This window comes from Coregonus lavaretus, assembly GCF_964263955.1.
Source record: "Coregonus lavaretus genome assembly, chromosome: 1".
Taxonomy (NCBI): domain Eukaryota; kingdom Metazoa; phylum Chordata; class Actinopteri; order Salmoniformes; family Salmonidae; genus Coregonus; species Coregonus lavaretus.
The window spans coordinates 46,735,047-46,760,931 of record NC_139988.1 but is presented as its reverse complement, the minus strand read 5'-3'; the positions used below and the strand labels follow the sequence as shown (position 1 = coordinate 46,760,931).

At 43.4% G+C, this 25,885-nt stretch overlaps 1 protein-coding gene across 1 annotated transcript in view; it reads left to right on the top strand.

Moving 5' to 3' along the window:
- Positions 1-6,007: 6,007 nt before the first annotated feature.
- LOC311135016 (potassium voltage-gated channel subfamily KQT member 5-like) overlaps positions 6,008-25,885 on the top strand; it is a gene marked incomplete at both ends in the record, with an annotated part of 171,845 nt that continues 151,967 nt past the window's right edge. Inside the window, one exon of the mRNA XM_084168853.1 lies at positions 6,008-6,345. Within this exon, the coding sequence (XP_084024979.1) occupies positions 6,008-6,345 (338 nt within the window). The remainder of the gene's footprint in view (positions 6,346-25,885) is intronic.

Below are 25,885 nucleotides of genomic sequence, written 5' to 3'. Positions count from 1 at the left end.
CCTGCAGCTTGGATATGTGCTGAGAGAAGGACAGTGTACCGTCTACCCATACTCCCAAGTACTTGTATGAGGTGACTACCTCAAGCTCTAAACCCTCAGATGTAGGAATTACACCAGTGCGGTGTAAGCCCTTAGCCAACAATGCAGTTTTAAGAAAAATAAAAATTATATTTTTTAAAGTGTTAAGTAAAACATAGATAAAATAAAAACTAAAAATAGCAAATAATTAAAGAGCAGCAGTAAAATAAAATAACAGTAGGGAGGCTATATACAGGGGGTACCGGTACAGAGTCGATGTGCGGGGGCACCGGTTAGTCGTGGTAATTGAGGTAATATGTACATGTGGATAGAGTTAAAGTGACTATGCATAGATAATAAACAGAGTAGCAGCAGCGTAAAAGAGGGGTTGGGGACAATGCAAATAGTCCGGGAAGCCATGATTAGCTGTTCAGGAGTCTTATGGCTTGGGGGTAGAAGCTGTTAAGAAGCCTTTTGGATCTAGACTTGGTGCTCCGGTACCGCTTGCCGAGCAGTAGCAGAGAGAACAGTCTATGACTAGGATGGCTGGAGTCTTTGACAATTTTTAGGGCCTTTCTCTGACAACGCCTGGTATAGAGGTCCTGGATGGCAGGAAGCTTGGCCCCGGTGATTTACATTTTAGTCATTTAGCAGATGCTCTTATCCAGAGCGACTTACAGTTAGTGAGTGCATACATTTTCATACTGGCCCCCCGTGGGAAACAAACCCACAACCCTGGCATTGCAAGCGCCATGCTCTACCAACTGAGCTACAGCTACAGGGGAATCATGTACTGGGCCGTACGCACTACCCTCTGTAGTGCCTTGCGTTCGGAGGCCGAGCAGTTGCCATACCAGGCGGTGATGCAACCAATCAGGATGCTCTTGATGGTGCAGCTGTAGAACTTTTTGAGGATCTGAGGACCCATGCCAAATCTTTTCAGTCTCCTGAGGGGGAATATGCTTTGTCGTGTCCTCTTCACGACTGTCTTGGTGTGTTTGGACCATGATAGTTTGTTGGTGATGTGGACACCAAGGAACTTGAAGCTATCAACCTGTTCCTGCTGTTCCAGCTGAGTATAAAACTGTATCATCTGCATATAAATGGATGAGAGAGCTTCCTACTGCCTGAGCTATGTTGTTGACGTAAATTGAGAAGAGCGTGGGGCCTAGGATCGAGCCTTGGGGTACTCCCTTGGTGACAGGCAGTGGCTGAGACCGCAGATGTTCTGACTTTACACACTGCACTCTTTGAGAGAGGTAGTTAGCAAACCAGGCCAAAGACCCCTCAGAGACACCAATACTCCTTAGCAGACCCACAAGAATGGAATGGTGTACTATATCAAAAGCTTTGGCCAAGTCAATAAAAATAGCAGTACAACATTGCTTAGAATCAAGGGCAATGGTGACATAATTTAGGACCTTTAAGGTTGCAGTGACACATCCATAACCTGAGCAGAACCAGACTGCATACTGGAGAAAATACTATATACATCAAGAAAGCCAGTCAGTTGATTATTGACATGTTTTTCCAAAACTTTTGATAAACTGGGAAGGAGCACTGCCTAGTTCTCCCTGTTCAGTGGCCGCAGGCTCCATGGCTCTGAGAAATAGTTCGTTATCGGGCAAAGTGAAAGCTAGCTAGTGTTCGCCTCGTGGGCAAATAACCTCGCTAGTTAGCACAATGCTAGCTGGAGACAGCGCATGCTTTCTTAATCTCTCAACGGACAAAGCGTGTCTCTCAACCAACAAGCTGTGAAGCTAGGACAGCCAGTTTAGTCAACACGGTACAAGGGGACATGGTTTGAGCTAATCGAGAGAGGAGAGCTAGTAATTCTACATTTCCAGGTAGAAAAGCTAGTTTGGTTCTACAGCTGGCCTTGCGGCGAGCTAGCCAAGTTAGCTAAGCCTTGGTGCTAGAGCTAGTCAAGTCTCAGTAGCTAGCCGTGTGACGCTAGCTACCACCGGAGACTTAGTGAGTAGAAAAAGCAAACGAGCAAATTTTACATGAAGCAAAAACTTTCCTTTTGGTCAGTTGGACAAGAGCTGAAAAATCCTATGTTTGGCAACATTAACCTCGCGGTTCACCTGAGAACAGTTAAGCAGGATGACAGGGATAAAGTTGTGCTGAGGAGAGCTTCAAAAGAACTCTTCGCAAGGAAGAGAGGAGAGAATGACCAAAGGATGGGCGAGTGGCGCCTTATAATGAGGGGAGGGCCACACCTCATTCGCCACTTGACCTGTCTGTCTCCGAAGATTTGTCCTTCCCCGATTAGTGATTCTGAGCCCAATGTCATACATCGAAACTAGTATATGAAAGAGAACCCTGTTTGGTTGCTCACTTGACCTGAGTTTATTTCAGCTGGAGGTGAGAAGGTGCTCAATCTCCTTGCCTGGCACAGCATTCCGCTATCAAAATCACCACCACTGTGGTATAACAAAATCTATTTAAAAGGAATCTGATTTATACCTGGGCTCTAGCAAATATGCTAAGAAGCATGTCAAGACTGGAGCTCATCTCCCACTAGCATCCACTGCTTATGTTTAAATACTCATTACTCATGGGGCGCTGCCTTGATCCCGATAGCCATGTAATCTCCTCAGTATTTTTATGGTCTGCGTTATGGGGGCGTTTGTCTGGCCTCACGCTATGCCTCATAGCTGTGCCATGCTCCGGCAGCTCAGAAAAAAATATGACACAGGAGGAAGAGAGGCCTAAACATCCCATAAACCACTGGCTTCTCATTGTTCTCGCTCTCTCTTTCTCTCTTTCCCTAACTATCTCTATCTATCACTCTCTCCCTCTGTCTGTATTACATTTGCTCTTTCTCTCGCTCTCTCTATCACTTTTTCACTCTATTTTTCTTCTCCCTCATCGCCTTCTGTCTCTTTCTCCCTCTCGCGCTCTGTGTAGGCATAGTCTTATAGCTCTGTTAGACTCCCCATGTACTGTGTTAGGCCTAATGGTTGAAAGATTTGTGCTGTTAGTAGCAATGTTTTCCAAACTGATGGATCAGCTAATTCCTTTTGTAGAACCATTGGTTTTATAAAGCAGTATAAAAGGAGATGAGTTGCTGATAGATCCCACAAGGCTATGTGAATTACAATTGTGAAGAGTTCATGTATGCTTGTATGTTTAGATTATCTGCTGTGAAGGGAGACCTTTAATTGTGTACGAGTTTAATTACCTCCATTGCAGTTTGATGAGCGGATTTACCTATTTAATTAAGCCTTTCTAAAGACGTCTTTATCACTCTTATCCCTTGAAAGCATCCATGATTAAATCGACAATTGTAACAGTAGAGCAAAAGTGAAATGTGGACTTTCATACCGGAGTATGAATACAGTTTGTGATGTCAACCTGTCACCACTAGAGGGGGTTCTTCTATTACGACACAGACAGCAGATTGATGATACTAAAAGGACAGAATAGGGGCCTTACTGATGTTGGGGAACAGTAGGATGACTTCTGCCCTGCTGAGAGAGGCAGGGGATATGGCTCAGTAATGCCCTACCAGTAACTCCTGAAAGTCATCCTCTTCATAGACACCCTGTCCATAGAGCTCCCTCATCTGACATAAACACAGAAAATGCATGTATGCACACACACAAGCATGCACACACACACGCACGCACACAAGCATGCACACACACACACACAAGCGCTTGCTGTGCTCCTCTAGCCACGTCTCCTCTCAAATCCATTTTATTTATTCATCTGGTGTTTGATATTCTGTCATAAGGATGCCTGTGGGCCAAATGGTAACTATATTCTTAGTCTAAGAGATTAATTCGAGGGACACATTCACTGTTTTCTTCCACTGTATTTGAAAAGAGTAAGGGTGCAACAGAATGTTTGGATATATTGTGTGTGTGTGTTCATGAGAGAGAGAGAGAGAGAGAGAGAGAGAGAGAGAGAGAGAGAGAGAGAGAGAGAGAGAGAGAGAGAGATGAGGTCTCGCAGTCTCTGTTTTAACAAAATAAGGAGGATTTTAGAGCAGTTAGAGAAAGTGATTGTGAGGTTTTAATTTACTAAGTGTGCTGTCAGAAATGTAACCAGAGGCACCCCACTGGTGCTACCCTGGGTATAGATAACGGAATTGTGTTAAATAGTTGTAATTGCTTTAGGTACAGCATGTGCACTGTCTGCAGTACTGTATAACATAGGCCATTAAACTTTTAGATTTGTTAGGTCTGTCTGTGGTTTATTTTCTTTCAGAATGAATATGATTTCACAAACATTTCACTGCCCTGACACAGTCCATGTTCAAGTGAAAAGTTTCGCAATGAGAGTGTAGGCCAGGGTTCTTCAATTCCGGTCCTGGAGGGCCGAAACACTTCTGTTTTTTATTTCTACCTCGTAGTTAATTGCACTCACCTGGTGTCCCAGGTCTGAATTAGCCCCTGATTAGAAGGAGAGGATGAAAAACAGAGGTGTTTCGGCCCTCCAGGACCAGAATTGAAGAACCCTGGTGTAGGCTATACCCACTAGGCACAGATGTCAGTTCAAGTCTATTTACATTTGGCTGAATTCAACGTGAAATCAACAAATGTCACCATGACATTGGATTAAGGTTAAAAGTTGGGTGGGGAAAAAATGCTACATTCCCTTAGGGTGATGACTTTTTGCAAATCCAATCAGTTTTCCACCTTGATTCAACGTCATCACATTGAATTTTTGTTGTTGAAATGACGTGGAAAAACGTTGATTCAACAAGTTTTTGCCAAGTGGGTAGTTTGTTTTATGCCGCTGCATAGGCCTAATAGTCTACAATGTATAACGTGTGTGTGTGTTTCAATTGAGATCACGTGGTCGGACAGAACCCCTGTTGTCTATGAATTGCGTTTTGAAGAGCGTGACCTAAAGTCACAAGCGCAAAAAGATCTAATATTTACATAAACGAAAAAGTAGGACAGAAAATCGTATTTGAAAAGAAAGTAAACGAAAAAGGACATCTGACCGACGACACTTTGGCCACGGATGAATCGCGTTGTAATTGTCAATGCCCATATTCAGCGCTACAAGAGAGTCGACAGTCCGACAATCTGGGACACCGTGAGTAGGAGGGAGGACAGTGATGAACTGGACTTACCCGATGTGTATCTCTGCTTTTGACGCGAATTATTTGATCTTAGATGTAATTTTAAATGTTTTTGTTTTGGATGACCGCTTACTTATCTTATTCGTATTCACCGGCCTTTGAAATGGAAGTGTAAAAGCCTATACGCGCTTAATTGGAGCTCATTCCATAGGAGCCCGTTAATATTTTCGAGGTGAGGTCGCAGTGGGTGATAATATTGAGGCAGCGTTTCAGAATACAGATTATTATACTTATCCTGAATAGGTTTTCCTCAGCACCGCACGTGCCTGTCCCCTGCTCTGCTGAAGCCTCACATCGATTCCCTGGTAGCCATGGGCTTGTTGCTTCTCTCTAATGCCACATACTTGATTTCCGAGTGATTCAACATTCTAGACAACTGCTGTGCCATGATTGAAGACGCGCGCATTGAAGAACCAAACAAACTGCCACAATTTGGAAAGCAAGCTTGCACCAGGTTCAGAAACATAAAGCTTCTTGTCTGTCTGTGCAAATTCTGAGCCGCGTGGATATTACATCTCGAAGTCAGAGAAAGAGAAGGAGGGAGGGAGTTAGTGTCGGGTTATTTCCTCCCCTCGCCAAATTTCTGTCCGGGGGTCGTTGACACTCCTTCATAACCCTACTCTTTCGCGCCTCACGCAGATGGCCAAAGCGCCGTGGGCACAGAAGTCTCCAATCCCCAGAATTCTACTTACCTCACCGAACCCCAGTAGACAGACCACCGAGATAGAGGATGAGATCATAAAATTGCCTAGTGTTAATTATAGTTATTTCAATTAATTCATTAATATAGCCGTATGGTTTTCTTTCCCCTTTTGTGCAAACTCATCTACATTCTATGTGCACGTCCTCGGGACTCGCTGCACATCCCCAGCCGGCGTTGGTGATGCCATGCCCCGCAACCACAGTGGCGATGAGGCCGGTACTGGGCTCTGGATGAAAACCTCTCCAGGGCGTCGGGCTCAGGACTACGGGTTGAACGATGTGGAGTCTGGACGGAGATTGATGAACAACGCGGTTCGAGTCGGAGACGGGATGCTTTCGCTGGGCCCGGCAGGTGCAGAGGGCGCGGAGAGGCAAAAGGGCGCCCGGTTGAGTTTGCTCGGGAAGCCGCTCATTTACAGCGCGCAGAGCGGGCGCAGGAACGCGCGCTACCGGCGTCTCCAGAATTACCTCTACAATGTGCTGGAGAGACCCAGGGCATGGGCGTTCATCTACCACGCCTTCGTGTGAGTATACGAGCTGTTATCATGTAGTGTAAACAGATTTAAACAGTACTTTTATGGTAGGGTACTAAATCAGTCACCTGTTGCTGGGAATTCTTCCAGCGCACAAAGCTACATAGGGAAAAGGGAATGATTAGAGGTTTTGTCCGGGTGAAGTGTAGGCTACCTGAACCACACTGTAAAAAAAAAAATCTAGTTGTTTCAACTAAATATTAATAAGTAACAGGTTCCACAGCCTTTTTTTTGTTTATTCAACATTTTGGTCAGTGTTAACGTAATTTGTCAACGTATTGTGACGTGGAAAAACATTGGAATTGAAAGAAGTCATAATGTGCACGTTCAGACTTCACATCTTTCAACCTGTAGTCCTGAGACCGACGCCCTATAGGTTTTCATTCAGAGCCCAGAACCGGCATCATCACCACTGTGGTTGCGGGGCATCACCAACGCCGGCTAGGGATGTGCAGCGAGTCCCGGGGACGTGCACAACTGTTGTTTTGAGGGTGAAATGTCAACCACAGTATTATGTCATTATGGTAACCAAATTTCAGAATAGACAAACCCTGTATAAAATATGTTGAATTTGTACCTTTAAAACAACATCAGATCTTCAACGTTATTTCCATTATCAAAAAAAAAAGAATAGTCTGGGCAGCACTTCCTACTGGAGAATTGCTCTATCTACAGCAATCCTTTAGTCTCCCATCCAGGATTTATAACCACGCCCTGCTCAGCTATGATATTTGTTACTGACTGTTACCAATGCGCTATCGTGAAAATGATTGTTGAGAGAACTCCACTTAAAAACGAAATAGATTCACTGTTGCTATCGAAGTCAAATGAAATGTAACCGTACATTATCACTCATATCATCAATTATGCTATTTAGGCCTATATATAGCATTTGCAAATTAATCAACAGGTATTATTTCTATTCAACCCAGGATTAAACAAAAAATAGACAATACATAGGCCTAGGGTTTCAAGCTTTGGTTGATTTCAAATGCAATCTTCAAGTTAATAATTAAAATGTTGGATTCACGTCTCCATTTCAACCAAAAATCAAAGTAAAAAAATAGGACTAAATCAAATCAAACTTGATTTAAAGTGCATTTAAACTTTGAATAGATTGGATTTAGTCCTATTCTTTAACTTTGATTTTTGGTTGAGATGGAGATGTGAATCCAACGTATCAATTTTTGATTTGCAGACAAACTGGATATTGAAATGTGTTTGGTTGTCAACGCAACCAAATTCAACATTTGAAGGAGATGTACTGTATCTTCTGCTTGGATAGTTCCATTTGTGCCACTGATTTAGTCTGGCTTTAATTCCATATTGTTTACAAATTAATAATTGATATTTTGGATTCAGGTCTCCATCTCAACCAAAAATCTAAGTTAAACAATATAACTAAATCAAACTTTATTTAAAGTGCATTTACAGTTTGATTTGAATTGATTTAGTTCTATTCCTTAACTTTGAGTTTTTGTTGAGATGGAGATGTGAATCCAACATATAAATTATTAATTTGTAGACAAACTGGAATTAAAGCCAGACTAAGTGGCTCAGATGGAACTATCAAAGCAGTAGATACATCTCCCTTAAATGTTGATATTTGGTTCCATTGTCAACCAAACGCAATTCAATATTACTTTTGTAATACAGTAAATAGCCTAAAGTTAAGGCTATCTTACAAACTAATGTAACATTCAACCTTAAAATGAGTAACACATCCATGGCCACATTTTGAGGTTACTGCAACTATAAATGTCTTATGTAATCATATAAAGTGTGCATGTTCAAGATAGCATGCATAGGTCGTCACAGGTCTGTGGAGATCTTCACAATTGCTGTGATAATCTCTGCAGAATCTCAAACGTCATTGATAACTTGCACAATGTACTTTTAATGTAATCTCAACTGCAATCCAGGTCATTTGGTTCTGCTATTAGATAAATCACAGTGATAACACATTAATCTTGATAGGCTACCCAAACTCCTTGCTCCGGCCAAACGCTACATCACGCCCACGGACGTTAGTTTCTTCTCTGCAATAAGTGTGGCTCTGAGTACCTCCCTGACGATTTCTAGAATGGAAATCCATTCTAGACCGTCTGATTGGTCCCAGAAACCGATGAGTTGGGCCAGAGACAGAACACAAAAGGGTAAAGCTGCATTTTGAAAATTCGTCATTGGCTTTGATACTCTGATTGGTCAGAGATTATCCAATCTCTGATGATTTTGTTTTGTACAATACCCCTCATTTGATGTCACCACAAACTACTTCAATAATAGCAGTCTCAGACTGAAGTACACTATATATACAAAAGTATGTGGACACCCCTTCAAATTAGTGGATTTGGCTATTTTCGCCACACCCGTTGCTGACAGGTGTATATAATCAAGCACACAGCCATGCAATCTCCATAGACAAACATTGGCAGTAGAATGGCCTTACTAAAGAGCTCAGTAATTTTCAACGTGGCACCGTCATAGGATGCCACCTTTCCAACAAGTCAGTTCGTCAAATTTCTGCCCTGCTAGAGCTGCCCTGGTCAAATGTAAGTGCTGTTATTGTGAAGTGGAAATGTCTAGGAGCAACAATGGCTCAGCTGTGAAGTGATCGGCCACACAAGCTCACAGAACGGGAAGGCCGAGTGTTGAAGCGCGTAGCGCGTAAAAATTGTCTGTCCTTGATTGCAACACTCACTACCGAGTTCCAAACTGCCTCTGGAAGCAACGTCAGCACAATAACTGTTTGTCTGGAGCTTCATGAAATGGGTTGCCATGGCCGAGCAGCCGCACACAAGCTTATGATCACCATGCGTAATGCCAAGTGTCGGCTGGAGTGGTGTAAAGCTCACCGCCATTGGACTCTGGAGCAGTGGAAACATGTTCTCTGGGGTGATGAATCACGCTTCACCATCTGGCAGTCCAACGGACTAATCTGGGTTTGGCGGATGTCAGGAGAACGCTAGAATGCTTAGTGCCAACTGTAAAGTTTGGTGGAGGAGGAATAATGATCTGGGGCTGTTTTTCATGGTTCGGGCTAGGCCCCTTAGTTCCAGTGAAGGGAAATCTTAACGCTACAGCATACAATGACATTGTAGACGATTCTGTGCTTCCAACTTTGTGGCAACAGTTTGGGGAAGGCACTTTCCTGTTTCAGCATGACAATGCCCCCGTGCACAAAGCGAGGTCCATACAGAAATTGTTTGTCGTTGTGGTAGAAGATTTATTTTGATTGGTGATTTTCTGCATTTATCAAACTCCCATCAGGAAGCCTGATTTCATATGTGTCCATGTAAACAGGACTATTAGGGAAATCATTCTTCTTGCAAAGCATGTAAACGTTTAAATCAAACTATTATTGCGTGCATATAACCGTACTCTGTACAGTTCGGGTTGAGAAATCCTATTTTATGTTATTGGACTCCTTTAGTCAAAGTTAGAGATCTAATTTCTCATCATGGGATCTGAAACAGTAAATTACATTAAAGGTAGACTTCAGGTACTTAAGCCTAAAATATAATTTTTCCTTGTGCGTACAGGCGAAATGTCCCCACTTGTCCAAATGTTCCTTGTTTTACTATCCTTGTGAGGACTTCTGGTCCCCACCAGGATAGCAAAACCAAACACAAACACACACGCGCACACACACACATTTATTTGTGCAGAATTTTTGATTTGATTGAACTTAAAATAGTCTCCTAACACTACAGTTGATTCGTGGCTGTGGAGTGTAGGGAGGAGTGTGTGAAGGAGGAAATGGAGCTGTCAGGTTGGGTAAGATGGGGGATGGAGAGGGGCTGTGAAGCAGGATGTTGACGTTTTATTTGTTCAGGCGGGACAGCAGGGTCACCGGGGTTAAGTCCTTACATCTGCCCTGACCACAACGCAGCCTCACAAGTGATGTGTATGCATGGATGCCAAGGGAAGCCAGGCTTCCCAAATAAAATTACCAAGAAAAAAAACATACTAAATAATTTATCTTTCATTTCTCTGTGTTTCATACATTTCCTTCAATTCACAAGAGGCTGAATGTATCTCACCGGAGAAAGCATCCAAGTGAACGAAACAGCGCCCCTCTGTCTCTGTATGTGTAGCCCATCTATGCTGTCTGGTCAAAAAGAGTATGACATTGTTGCCGGCCGTAGCATTGAATGCTAGGGAAGCCAGCGAGCATTTGGCCTCCCTTGATAAAAAAATTATACAATAATAGCCAATCAGCATTGAGCTAAACTGAGTGAGCTCAGCTGTGAATGGTCCTGGCGCACCAAACAAAAGTGTCAAGGGAAGCCAGTTTGGATTTTGCTTCACACCAATCACATCACATTGGAAGCCAAACGTCATTGACAGAAAACTTGAATTGTTGCATCTTGTTGTGTCATTGTCATCCGGTGCCCAGCTAGCTAGCAAAAATCGTCCCTTTCCTAAATTAGCTATGGATGGAGATAGGGATTTGGACTTGAGGTTTTACTGTAAGTTCAACATGTAGCTAGATTTAGTTGGCTAGCTAATGTTAACGAGCTGGCCTGGTGCATCGTTTGCCCATTAAGTTAAATCTAGCGAGCAAGCATTTTAGCCAGGTAGCCTAGGACAACAAAAACGAACAGCGTGTACTGAATGACTGAGTCATAGACCATTCAGGCAACATGAAAGAGGATGGCATTGGCGTTTCTCTACAAGTAGGGTGAGTCAAGATGTTTTTTTTACTTTCATGTACGCATGCACACACACACACACATGCACACACACACACGCACACACATACACTCACGCACGCACGCACACACACACGCACATCATATTTAGCTTATGTTGATTGGACTAAATCGTTTTTGGTATCTTTTAGTTGTCACTGTATTAGGGAAAGCATAGGTGATTAGATGATATTGAAATGTTGAAGTTGAAATGGTGCTGGAATAGTGGAGGCAGCGCCTGTTTTCTTTGCGACTTGCGGTAACTCTAAATCAATAGTTGTTTAGTAGTCCGAAAATGTCGGAAACATTAACTTGCTTGACCATGCTGTAGGTCATGTAACTGTAAGTTACATGCGCTATGTTTTGTGGACTTCACCAGACAGATGTTGCTCTCCAGTTTTGTGATGAAACAAACGTGTGGTTAAATTTATTCTGCCACTGTGTCTTCTTATTGTCTCGGCTTTAGGCCTGTATATCACGGTGTCAAGGCATATGAACTAACAGGTTACAGAGCAAACAACGCAATTAATTAACACATCATCTGGCTTGATTTCCCTGGTGATTTTACCCACGCACCTCTACTGAGCCTCACAATGCACCACAAGAGATGGACACAAATACAGTGCATTTGGAAAGTATTCAGACCCCTTGACTTTTTTCACATTTTGTTACGTTACAGACTTTTTCTAAACTGGATTAAATAAACAATTTTCCTCATCAATCTACACGCAATACCCCATAATGACAAAACGAAAACAGGTTTTTAGATTTTTTTGCAAATGTATTACAAATAAAAAACAGAAATACCTTATTTACATAAGTATTCAGACCCTTTGCTATGAGACTCGAAATTGATCTCAGGTGCATCCTGTTTCCATTGATCATCCTTGAGATGTCTCTACAACTTGATTGGAGTCCACGTGTGGTAAATTCAATTGATTGGACATGATTTGGAAAGGCACACACCTGTCTATATAAGGTCCGACAGTTGACAGTGCATGTCAGAGCAACAAACAAGCCATGAGTTTGAAGGAATTGTCCGTAGAGCTCCGAGACAGGGTTGTGTCGAGGCACAGATCTGGGGAAGGGTACCAAAACATTTCCATCATTCTTAAATGGAAGAAGTTTGGAACCACCAAGACACTTCCTAGAGCTGCCCGCCCGGCCAAACTGAGCAATCAGGGGAGAAGGGCCTTGGTCAGGGAGGTGACCAAGAACCCGATGGTCACTCTGACAGAGCTCTAGAGTTCCTCTGTGGAGATGGGAGAACCTTCCAGAAGGACAACCATCTCTGCAGCACTCCACCAATCAGGCCTTTATGGTAGTGTGGCCAGACGGAAGCCACTCCTCAGTAAAAGGCACATGACAGCCCGCTTGGAGTTTGCCAAAAGGCACCTAAAGACTCTCAGACCATGAGAAACAAGATTCTCTGGTCTGATGAAACCAAGATTGAACTCTTTGGCCTGAATGCCAATCATCACATCTGGAGGAAACCTGCCACCATTCCTATGGTGAAGCATGGTGGTGGCAGCATCATGCTGTGGGGATGTTTTTCAGCGGCAGGGACTGGGAGACTAGTCAGGATCGAGGGAAAGATGAACAGAGTAAAGTACAGGGAGATCGTTGATGAAAAAATTTAAAAACGTGTTTTTTCTTTGTCATTATGGGGTATTGTGTGTAGATTGATGAGGAAAAAATTGTATTTAATCAATTTCAGAATAAGGCTGTAACGTAACAAAATGTGGAAAAAGGTAAGGGGTCTGAATACTTTCCTAATGCACTGTACAAGCAAATACTTTATGAATTTATTGTTACAAATCAACTTGCAAGGTTGCTAGTCAACTAGACTGCTAACGTTAGCCCTACTAGCCTGCTAACATTAGCCCTACCAGCCTCCTAACGTTACGTTAGTACTACATGAGTCAGCCAGTTGCTATCAACACCTACAGTAGCTTACAGCTACATTAAAGTAAACCAACGTTTTGGAAATACATAACGCCATCTAACCAGTTATCAAATTTTGTTAGCTATATGCAGTTATCTTAGCCAGCAAGCTAGCCAGCCAGCGAACGTTAGCTATTTAGCCAACTAGCTATTAACCGTGACAGTCTAGCTAACCACCACAGTTATGGTCAGCAAGCTAGAGCCCAACTACTGGAGACTAGCTAGAACCCAACTAACACAACAAAGCAAAGAAAAGAGAGAGCAGAGACTTACAGATTGATGGCTGGGGCCCATTCAATGGTAAAACTTTTAAAAGTGTGCAGGCAGAGTTAGCTACCAAATCCAAGGGGAGGCGGGCGCGTCACCGGCTGATGGAGAGTCAGGGAAATCACAAATAGAAAGGTTCAGATATCCGTCAGCTAGCGCACTAACACTAAGCCAAGGTGGAAAAAGTTACAAAACTCCCGTAGCCTACTTCACAGAGAAAATGCCAAAAAGTTTACAAAACAAAAAGGAGAACAGACAGGTACTACAAAATTAGAGCATATGATTGTCTCTTTCGTTTTGAACCCATGGGAAGAAGGCACCAGAGCCTGCCATGCTAATGAGTTCCCACTAGATAAAAACGCCACAGTCTGTGAAGAGCATGCTGTATGGCCACACGTACCCCCATCTGCTTCTTGTTTACATCACACTTCCTGTGATTGGTGGATTGTAGCTCACCACCACCAACACTTGGTCTGGAATGCAATGATATGCTAGCATGGCTAGTTGATAACATTAGCCAGCTTGAGCTTGTTACCAAGCTAGCATACGAAATTGGTAGCACAGATTAGATCCTCCATATGACGTTGAGATATAGTGCATTGTGGGTAGTTTAGAAGATATCCGGAAATGAGTTAATAAAATCAAACTTTAAATTAACTTTAAATACAGTTTGATTTGATTTAATCCTATTCTTTCACTTTGATATTTGGTTGAGATGGAGACGTGAATCCAACATATTTATTATTAACTTGTAGATTCCATTTGAAATCAACCAAAGCTTGAAACCCTAGGCCTATATGTATTGTCTATTTTTTGTTGAATCCTGGGCTGAATTTAAACAATAGCTGATGATGACTTCCCAAATGCTATATAGGCCTAAATAGCATAATTGATGATTAGTGCTGAGCTATTAACTGAAATGTAAGGTTATTTTTCTGTTTTTAAACCAGGGATTCCCAAACTTTTCAACTCGGGGCGCCCCCTTCCAGCATTGGGGAACATTCCGACATCGGTCATTTCTATTTTTGCCGACCCAAGGGGGGCCTGCCCCATAGTTTGGGAACCACTGTTTTAAACAACTAATTGACCGATGTCGGTTCAATTATTAGAATTCCATTTAATTTAATTGTATTTCTGTGAGCTCAATGCACACATCGCACAGTTCCTCTAGAGATAAAACAGGTTGAGACTGAACTGTGTGATGTAATAGGGAGTTGTAGTTTCCAACAGGCCAATATTCTACATAGTTAGCGAATAAAACGTGGTAGTTACCTACAATGATAATCCATTGCACATATACTTGTGCTTCTTTTATGACTGCTACTACGGAAGAGATAAGAGTGTGCAATCGTGAGGTGATATAGAGAGCAGCTGTTGCGTCGCGAGGTATCTCTACCTGAAAATACATGATCTAAGTGATTGATAGTTGGAGATTTCTCAACAATCATTCTCAAAATAGCACATTGGTTATAGTCAGTGACAAATATCAAAGCTAAGCAACACTGGGCTTGGTTAAAACCTTGGATGGGAGACCGAAGGGATAGTTGTAGACAGATCAACTCTCCAGTAGGAGGTGCTGCCCAGACTATTGTTTTTTTCTTACAGTGGCTATTACGTTGAAGATCTGAAGTTGTTTGAGTTTTTGCTAGTAAGCAGGAATCAGGAGGATAGAGTTATGGTCAGATTTGCCTCGTCCTACCATTGGCAAATCTGATCATAACTGTATCCTCCTTATTCCTTCTTACTAGCAAAAACTCAAACAACTTCAGCCCAGTGCTGCTTAGCTTTGATATTTGTCACTGACTATAACTCAAACAAGAAGTACCAGTGACATGAAGCTGATGCGAAGCTCCAGTACTGTTTCGCTAGCACATTTTTACATTTTTACATTTTACGTCATTTAGCAGACGCTCTTATCCAGAGCGACTTACAGTTAGTGCATACATTATTCTTTTTTTATTTATTTTCATACTGGCCCCCCATGGGAATCGAACCCACAACCCTGGCGTTGCAAACGCCATGCTCTACCAACTGAGCTACCTCCCTGCACTCCCTGCACTGAGCTACCTCCAGCACAGACTGGACTATGTTCCAGGATTCATCCGATAACATTGAGGAGTTTACCACATCAGTCACCGGCTTCATTAATAAGCGCATCGATTACGTCGTCCCCGCAGTGACCGTACGTACATATCCCAACCAGAAGCCCTGGATTACAGGCAACATCTGCACTGAGCTAAAAGGCTAGAGCTGCTGCTTTCAAGGAGCGGGACATTAATCCGGATGCTTATAAGAAATCCCGCTACGACCTCGGACGAGCCATCAAACAGGCAAATTGTCAATACAGGACTAACATCGAATCCTACTACGCCGGCTCTGACGCTCGTCGGAAGTGGCAGGGCTTGCAAACTATCACAGATTACAAAGGGAAACCCAGCCACGAGCTGCCCAGTGATGCAAGTCTACCAGACGAGCTATATGCTTTCTATGCTCGCTTTGAGGCAAGCAACTCTGAAACATGCATGAGAGCACCAGTGGTTCTGGATGACTGTATGATCTCGCTCTCCTTAGCCGATGTGAGTAAGACCTTTTAAACAGGTTAACATTCACAAGCTGCGGGGCCAGATGGATTACCAGGACACATACTCAGAGCTGTGTTGCATGGTATACCGAAACTAGAACATGAAAAACTGTTAGGTACTAGAATTTTTGTTACTTTCGGTACTTCTGTCAAATGTGTCTCACGGATTTTGTCTGTCTCTCAGCGCAGCCAATGTCACCTTATAGCGCGAGCGTACCCTGCCTTCTCCACTTAGCCTGCACTGGGAGTCTGAGCTGCATCATGTTAGCTCCCCACTCATGCTGCACAGAAGTTAACACACTTGAATAATGTGACAGGCATGTAGAAATGTTGAAACTGTTAATTACTGTTTGCAAAACAATACACTGCTAGAACACTTTACAATGCAAGAAGATACCGGTAGCTTCACTTTACTTTACTATTTATATATATTTTTTACAAGTTTTACTTCAACTTCACTACATTCCTAAGGAAAATAATTTACTTTTTACTCCATACATTTTCCCTGACACCGAAAAGTACTCGTTGTATTTTGAATGCTTAGCAGGACAGGAAAATGGTCCAATTCACTGCCTCTGATCTGGCGGACTCACTAAACACAAATGCTTCATTTATAAATTATGTCTGAGTGTTGGAGAGTGCCCCTGGCTATCCGTAAATAAATCAAAAACCAGAAAATTGTGCCTTCTGGTTTGCTTACTTTAAGGAATTTGAAATGATTTATACTTTTGCTTTTACTTTTGATACTTAAGTATATTTAAAACCAAAAACTTTTAGACTTTTACTCAAGTAATATTTTACTGGGTGACTTTCACTTTTACTTGAGTCATTTTCTATGAAGGTATCTTTACTTTTACTCAAGTATGACAATTGAGTACTTTTTCCACCACTGTTTGTAGGCTAACTTTCCTAGTTTACGGAGTGAAAGTTATTTATAATAAGGGTTACATGGAGAAAATCAGACCTCTCTGAAATGAAAATGGATGGCCCTCCTTTCATCAAAATATATTTTACCTAAACCCTCTCTGAATGCTTGAAAAAACAAACAAGTGACCCTCCCCTATACCCAAAATAATAATTAAAACAAAGTGGATAGCAGAGAACATGTCTACCGTTTACCCTCACTTCTTGGACAGACCAGAGCCTTAGATATGCAGTTTTAGAAACTGTTCTTCGTCCTGTAAACATTACATGGCAACGCAGGAATTTTGATAGCGCACAGGGCTGCGGGCAAGCAGGTTATGGGTTTGCAGACCACCGTGGACAAGATCAGGGGTGATTAGGGGTGAATAGATCTCCTTTAAAGTAAAAGCATTACATGATTCTATCATTGTATTTGCAGGCCCACATTTTTTTTATATATATAAAAATATCATGCAATGCTACGTCATTATTTTGTATTCTACCCACTTTTCCGATCTCGTCTCATCGCTGCAACTCTCCAACGGGCTCGGGAGAGGCGAAGGTGGAGTCCTGCGTCCTCCGAAACATGACCCGCCTAACCGCGCTCCTTAACACACGCCAGTTTAACCCGGAAGCTAGCCGCACCAATGTGTAGGAGGAAACACGGTTAAACTGCGCGACTCCGGAGGCCCAGCGGAATTACAGGCCAAGAATGGCCAGAGAGATAGGCCTATGTGTTCATCTTATTATATTTCTCCAGTGCCAAATCAGTGTGTCTTGTTTGCAACGAAACTTTCCCTTTTTGCAAATAATTAAATCTGAGACTTCATTAGGAATCTGAGCATGCTACTTTCAAAAGTAATGCCTGCCTTTCCACCCAAGACAGAGTAGGCCTACCGACGCAGAAAAATGTAAGCTTTAACTGCTGGCTAGTCTTCTTCCGTGGTTTAACCAGTGGTGTAGTGCAATTAGGTAAGGGAGCACAATCTTTTTTTAAATGACATAATTTCCTCAGAGTTTGTACAGACAGATGTATCCAATTGAATAGCCTATTATTATAAAATATGCATATAAAAAAGCATCCTCCAATATGAATAGAAAAATGCATCCTCCAATTGCAACGTCTGCCTATGTCCACAAATAGGCTATTGTCTAAAGAAATAATAATATTTTGAATACCCTCAAACACCAAGTTAGGCACAGGCTACCTAATTTCAAAATAGGCCATCATCACTGTCAATCATGAATGATAATTCTTCATGTTTTACTGGTGAAACGTCCAAAATGCATCTCCATGTGTTGCTCCATGCCAATCCTTTGATTGATCTCAATCAGTTTCATGGGAATATGCATTTAAATCTTCTCGAATTACTGTTTCATGAGAAAATTAGAGAAAATGGTATTAAACTATTAGCCTTTCTTGTATTTTGTTTAAATCAAAGCATATATCCTGCCTAGTGGCGCAGTCTGTTGAGTTTTGACTCATAAAACCAGCTTGTGTGGCCTAGCACTTCGCGGCTGAGCCGCTGTTGCTCCTATATGTTTCCACTTCACAATAACAGCACTTACAGTTGACCGGGGCAGCTCTAGCAGGGCAGAAATTTGACAAACTGACTTGTTGTAAAGTTGGCATCCTATTACGGTGCCACGTTGAAAGTCACTTAGCACTTCAGCAAGGCCATTCTACTGCCAATGTTTGTCTATGGCGAGTGCATGGCTGTGTGCTCGATGTTATACACCTGTCAGCAACGGGAGTGGCTGAAATGAAATAGCCGAATCCACTCATTTAAAGGGGTGTCCAAATACCTTTGTATATACTGTATAGTGTACCAAGCTAGAACGGGCCCTGTGTCTCAACCAATAGCCAATTTAAGCTAAATAACCCAAGAAGGGCTAGAGCAACTTCCAGAGAGGGTAAGGCTCCTTGGACTTTGCGGTGGCCACTCTGGTTTGGGTGCCCTCGGCAAAACGGTGTAGCTTTAACCAGATGGTCACATATCGTTCTGGGATCCACTGCGCAAGAGGAGTCCATGGAGTTTTATGGCCATCCTCAAGGCAGACATATGGTGATTTTTTTTTAATTTTTACGTTCTGATTTGCCAAAGTGGTCAAGACTCCGACGGGCCTCCACAGTGCACACAGAGCTGAATAGTTATTCATCCTTCTCACCACCGCCAGAGTGAAGACAGGGAAGAAACCACCATTTACCACCATTTATCTAATCTGCTATACATATTTATTTGGTTTGTTATTCGATAGTTTTTCATTACATTTTTGTGGTAATTAAATATAATTTATTTAGAATTTATCAGAATACATTTTCCAGAAATAGTTTTGCCAGCTCTGTGCATTCTCGAGTCAAATTGAGGGAATGCCGCTCCGCCACGCTCTGGCAGCACTAAAACCCTGGGCTTAACCCAACGAGAGGAGGTCACACGTGTTTCCCTTAAAGCTGTCTGGGTTTAAACATCTTCTATTGTGCAGAAAAATAAATAGCTTAATCAATTGACAGTGACAGAATTAGATTACTTTCAAAGCAAAGTCAACCTTTGAATGTCAAAGGAACGAAACAATGATATCCCCAAATGCATCGGAGTCACGTCTTTCCCGGATATTTTACAGCTTGTTTCTAGCATAAAGCATCGTGGACGAAAGCGCTGTTATAGATCACTTGATATAATTAGGTCAAATGTATTTTCTTCAAAATCTTAAGCTAACAAGGGGTAGCCCAGTGCTTTTTGCCATTTTCTTTAATAAAAGGTAGGCCTATGGCATATCCTCTCATAACCCCTCAATTTGAGTTTTAACTTAACAGCCCTTCGCTGACACGGAGGTAGGCTATATAAAGAGTGCATGGTGGGTGGAGGATTTGACCGACAAATCTATGGATATAGCAGCCTATAGCCTAATTTTGTCTGTCAAACAGGTAGGCATACCTCTTCTTTCTTAAATAGGAAGAAATAGGCTCCAACACAAAGCCCTCTTGTTGTTAGTAAAGTCTAATTAAAATGAAGACTGTTGAATTGAATTGTGCCTACTCGAATTTACTTACTTTCAGGACCACGAGCTGTCCATTTCAGATTGATTGTGCCACGGATGCTGCTTCAGCACCACAATGTAAGTTACTCGAGTCTGGCTTATTGTGAGGTCAAGAACTCTGATAAATACATAATGGGCAAGAAATATATTGTTTTTAATAAAAATCAATTATAGTAGTAACAAGCTATCAAAGTTCTCCGTTCTTCCTTCTTATCTTCGCGATCTCCTTCTCAAACTGAACAGAACATAGGCTATAGGCTAGTCTGCGCGCAACATAATGCATTTTTGGGACTAGGCCTAATAAAACATTATTTTCGGAAGAAACCTTTAACTCTCCTTCTGAACTGCAACCGTAGCCCTACACAGCACAGCCATTGGTTAAGCAGCACACAAGCACTTTTTTGATCAGCATGAGCAGAGCAGGTCGGGGCTCAGTGTTGGAATATCCATTGCAGTGTGTAATGCAGCCTAGTTTTATTTACACCATCCCAGCAGCTATCTTAGAAATATAACTTTGCTCTGTGCTTCTCCGAGCATGCACTTCATAGCCTATAGCCTATGGATAAGTTGATTGAGTCCAAGCTAAATAGCCTGTAGGCGCACTTGATATTGCGCGCCCAGCGGAGAATCAGAGATGAGGGTCGGCATCGCGCACACATCGATATATAGCCTAATAAGCAACTAATTCTAAAACACTGAGAAATATAGAAATATAATCAATTACAAAATACACTACTCTCCCCTCGACTAGATTTAAAAAAGACTCAATCCTCCCCTTGACTGAAATTGAAAAAGTATGACCCTCCACCATTTTCCTCGGGGTAACCATTCTGTACATTTCAAACCGTCCTTTACAGCTGAAGGAAGCTATGACATCAATTCACTACCCTAGTACTTTGTTTGTAATAATATGCAAACCATAACCCCAAATATGCTAATTTCAAAGCTGATTGCCACCAAAACTATATTCATTCACTTAAATCGGTCTCTCTCTTACGTCACTCCCACGTCTCTCTCAAATATTATCTATTGCCTCAGAAAACTGTCAGTGGTGTACCAACCCCCCTTGCCTCGTGAATGACGTCATAACTGCTTAAAGAGACAGCGCACACTTTTATGAAGTAAGCTACTTCTATGTAAATGTTGTTGATTAGTACAATAAAATAAGTCCCAATTGTAAGGGAAACAGATTGTTTGTCATCTGTAGCCCCATGAAATCAGCCAAAACAAGCTCAATAACTCAATGCATGCACACACTACTATTGAATACGCATTCACCTGTATTGTGAATAGGCCTAGGCTACATTTGATTTACCCAGTTTATCAATAGAGATTTACCATTCACATACAAATGTACATTATGTTGTTATGTAGTTAGATTGGAAAAAACTAAGTCAAATTGATTGTATGATTGTATAATTTATTCATGAATGCATACCCATGGCTGTTTCTGAACAATTTGGATGTAAAACATTTCAAATGTAATGATATTGAACTCAAACAATGCCCAATGATTGAACAGAGCAGTAGCTGAGTTCATCTGTCTGGCTCAAGTGCCATTCTATAACTTTGGCTAATATGCCTTCTTGTTTTGCTGTGGTATCGTTTTGGTATTGTTTTTGTATCGTTTTGGTTTCAAGTATCCTGATGGTATTGAGTATCGTGATACTAAACCTAGTATCGAAGTAAAAATTCTGGTAGTGTGACAACACTAACTCAGAGCATGCGCTGACCAGCTGGCAAGTGTCTTCACTGTGATTTTGAACCTCTTCCTGACCCAGTCTGTAATACCTACATGTTTCAAGCAGAACTTTAACGTAACCTGTCTAAATGACTAATCACCCCATAGCTCACATCTGTAGCCATTAAATGCTTTGAAAAGCTGGTCATTTGTATTTGTATTTATTAAGGATCCCCATTGGCAGCAGCTACTTTTCCTGGGGTCCAGCACCATTAAGACAGTTATATACAGTTAAAAAATTACATGACATTACATTTCATAACACTTTACCCAATACATTTAGTGTGTTCCCTCAGGCCACTACTCCACTATCACATATTTACAATACAACATCCATGTGTACGTGTGTGAAGAGTGCGTGTCTTATCATGTGTATGTGTGTCTGTGCCTGTGTGTGTCTCTTCACAGTCCCCGCTGTTCCATAAGGTGTAGCCATGGCTCTATGTAGCACTGTGCACCTCCCATAGTCTGTTCTGGACTTGGGGATTGTGACGAGACCTTGTGGGGTATGCATGGGTGTCCGAGCTGTGTGCTAGTAGTTTAAACAGACACCTTGGTGCATTTAGCATTTCAACACTTCTTACAAAAACAAGTAGTGATGAAGTCAATCTCTCCTCCACTTTGAGCCATGAGAGATTTACATGAATATTATTAATATTAGCTCTCTGTGTACATTTATGGGCCAGCCGTGCTGCCCTGTTCTGAGCCAATTGTGGCACCTGACCACGTGACTTAACAGTAGTCCAGGTGCGACAAAACCTGTAGGAGCCTGTAGGACCTGCCTTGTTGATAGTATTGTTAAAAAGGCAGAGCAGCACTTTATTATGGACAGACTTCTCCCCATCTTAGCTATCATGACAGTTTACAATCCAGAGTTACTCCAAGCAGTTTAGTCACCTCAACTTGCTCAATTTCCACATGATTTATTACAAGATTTAGTTGAGGTTTAGGGTTTAGTGTCACGCCCTGACTCAGGGGACTCGTATATGTTGAGTCAGGGTGTGTATATTCTTTGTGGTGTTTTCTAGGTTTTGATCTATTATGTGTAGATCTATGTTGGCCGGTGTGGTTCCCAATCAGAGGCAGCTGTAGCTCGTTGTCTCTGATTGGGGATCATACTTAGGCAGCCTATTGGCACTAGTGGGTGGTGGGATCTTGTTCCTTGTAAGGTATGTTGTGTGTTCTACCTTGGACTTCACGTTTCGTTTCGTTTATTGTTTTGTCGTGTTGTTTATTACTTTAATAAACATGTACGTATATCACGCTGCGCCTTGGTCTGACCCGTCATTCAACGAACGTGACAGAAGATCCCACCAAACGAGGACCAAGCAGCGTGTCCAGGCGGAGCGGATGGCCATGTCACAGGTGGCCAATTTGTGGTCATGGGAGGAGATATTCGCGGGGAAAGGACCATGGGCTAAGGTAGATGCCCAGGCAGGAGAGGAGCAACGGCAACACGGAGGAGGCCGGTCGAGGAGGAAGCCCGAGAAGCAGCCCCAAGATAATTTTTTTGGGGGGCACACAGGGTGGTTGGCAGAGCCTAGGGTTAGAGCAGAGCCAACTCCCCGTACTCACGCGAGGAAGCGTATGACTGGGCAAGCTCCATATTATGCGGAGCTACGTACTGTGTCGCCAGTGCGCCGGCACAGTCCTGTACGTCCAGTGCTTGCACCACGCACGTGCCGTGCGAAGATGGGCATCCAGCCAGGACGGGGTGTGCCGGCTCAATGCTCCTGGTCTCCAGTACGCCTCCTCGGTCCCGCGTATCCTGCGCCAGTTCTACGAGCTGTATCGCCAGTGCGCGTGCACAGCCCAGTGCGTCCTGTGCCAGCGCCACGCACGTGTAGTGCAAAAGTGGGCAGCCAGCCAGGACGAGTTGTGCCAGCTCTCCGCTCCAGACCTCCAGTCCGCCTTCACAGTCCGGTCCAGCCCGTTCCTGCTCCTCGTACCAAGCCAGTGGTGCGCGTCGCCAGCCCGGCCCGGCCTGTTCCTGCTCCTCGCACCAAGCCAGTGGTGCGCGTCGCCAGTCCGGCCCGGCCTGTTCCTGCTCCTCGCACCAAGCCAGTGGTGCGCGTCGCCAGTCCGGCCCGGCCTGTTCCTCGCACCAAGCCAGTGGTGCGTGTTCCTAGTCAGGTCCGGCCCGTGCCTGCTCCTCGCACCAGACCAGTGGTGCGTTTGTCCAGTCGGGCACGGCCCGTGCCCGTTCCACCGGTTCCTGGTCCGGCACCGGTCAGCTGCTCCACTCCGGAGCCAGAGCATTCCGCTCCACCGGTGCCTGATCCAGTTCCGGTCAGCTTTTCCACTCCGGAGCCAGAGCAGTCCGCTCCACCGGTGCCTGATCCAGCTCCGGTCAGCTGCTCCACTCCGGAGCCAGAGCAGTCCGCTCCACTGGTGCCTGATCCAGCTCCGGTCAGCTGCGCCACTCCGGAGCCAGAGCAGTCCGCTCCACTGGTGCCTGATCCAGCTACGGTCAGTGGCTCCACTCTGGAGCCAGAGCAGTCCGCTCCACCGGTGCCCAGTCCAGCTCCGGTCAGCGGCTCCAGTCCAGACCATGACGTCAGCCCCTCTCCAGGTTCGGGGTCTCCCGTACCAGGGTCCAGACTGGGACTGGCGTATCGTGGGAGGAAGAAGAGGGGAAGCAGCGCGCCGAGGTCCAGACCAGACCAGGGGCGCAACAGGGAGGCGGAGAGTGAGAGGTCGTCACGCCCCGAGCCGGATCCGCCTCCGAGGTGGAATGCCCACCCGGCCCCTACCCTGTTATGTTTATGTTGTGCGGTCGGAGTCCGCAAACTTTGGGGGGGGGGGGGGGGGGGGGGTACTGTCACGCCCTGACTCAGGGGACTCGTATATGTTGAGTCAGGGTGTGTATATCCTTTGTGGTGTTTTCTAGGTTTTGATCTATTATGTGTAGATCTATGTTGGCCGGTGTGGTTCCCAATCAGAGGCAGCTGTAGCTCTTTGTCTCTGATTGGGGATCATACTTAGGCAGCCTATTGGCACTAGTGGGTGGTGGGATCTTGTTCCTTGTAAGGTATGTTGTGTGTTCTACCTTGGACTTCACGTTTTGTTTCGTTTATTGTTTTGTCGTGTTGTTTATTACTTTAATAAACATGTACGTATATCATGCTGCACCTTGGTCTGACCCGTCATTCAACGAACGTGACATTTAGTGAATGATTTGTCCCAAATACAATGCTTTTAGTTTTTTAAATATTTAGGACTAATTTATTCCTTGCCACCCATTCTTAAACTAACTGCAGCTCTTTGTTAAGTGTTGCTGTGATTTCACTCGCTGTAGTAGCTGACGTGTATAGTGTTGAGTCATCCGCATACATAGCCACACTGGATTTCCTCAAGGCCAGTGGCATGTCATTAGTAAAGATTGAAAAAGGCAAGGGGCCTACCCAGCTGCCCTGGGGAATTCCTGATTCTACCTGGATTATGTTGGAGAGGCTTCCATTAAAGAACACCCTCTGTGTTCTGTTAGACAGGTAACACTTTATCCACAATATAGCGTGGGGTGTAAAGCCAATACACATACGTTTTTCCATCAGCATACTATGATCAATACTGTCAAAAGCCGTGCTTTTTATCATCAATTTCTCTCAGCCAATCATCAGTAATTTGTGTAAGTGCTGTGCTTGTTTAATGTCCTTCTCTATAAGCATGCTGAAAGTCCGTTGTCAATTTGTTTACAGTAAAATAACATTGTATCTGGTCAAACACAATTTTTTCCCAAAGTTTACTAAGGGTTGGTAACAGGCTGATTGGTCGGCTATTTGAGGCAGTAAAGGGGGCTTTAATATTCTTAATTTCTCTACTATAAGCCGCCCTCCAAAGTTGTTTTTGAGAATTTGGCAGTACGTCCAACCGGCCTCACAACCGCAGACCATATGTATAGCGTTGTGTGGGCGAGCGGTTTGCTGATGTCAACGTTGTGAACAGAGTGCCCCATGGTGGTGGTGGGGTTATGGTGTGGGCAGGCATAAGCTATGGACAATGAACACAATTGCATTTTATCAATGGCAATTTGAATGCACAGTGACCAGATCCTGAGTCCCATTGTGAGGCCCATTTAAAAAAAAAAGTATTTTTGACCAACAGATGCATATCTGTATTCCCAATCATGTGAAATCCATAGATTAGGGCCTAATTAATTGATTTCAATTGACCTATTTATTTTTATACAACGGGTGGGTCTAATTCTGAATGCTGATTGGTATAAAACCGCATTCCAGCCGGTGTCTATTCCACAAGTTACCATCAGCTAAATCTAAGACGTTAAAATGCCTATTTACTCTGTTCCATCTGACTGCGCAATCCACTGTCTCATCAGCCCAGCCAAGCAATTTATAAACTTGA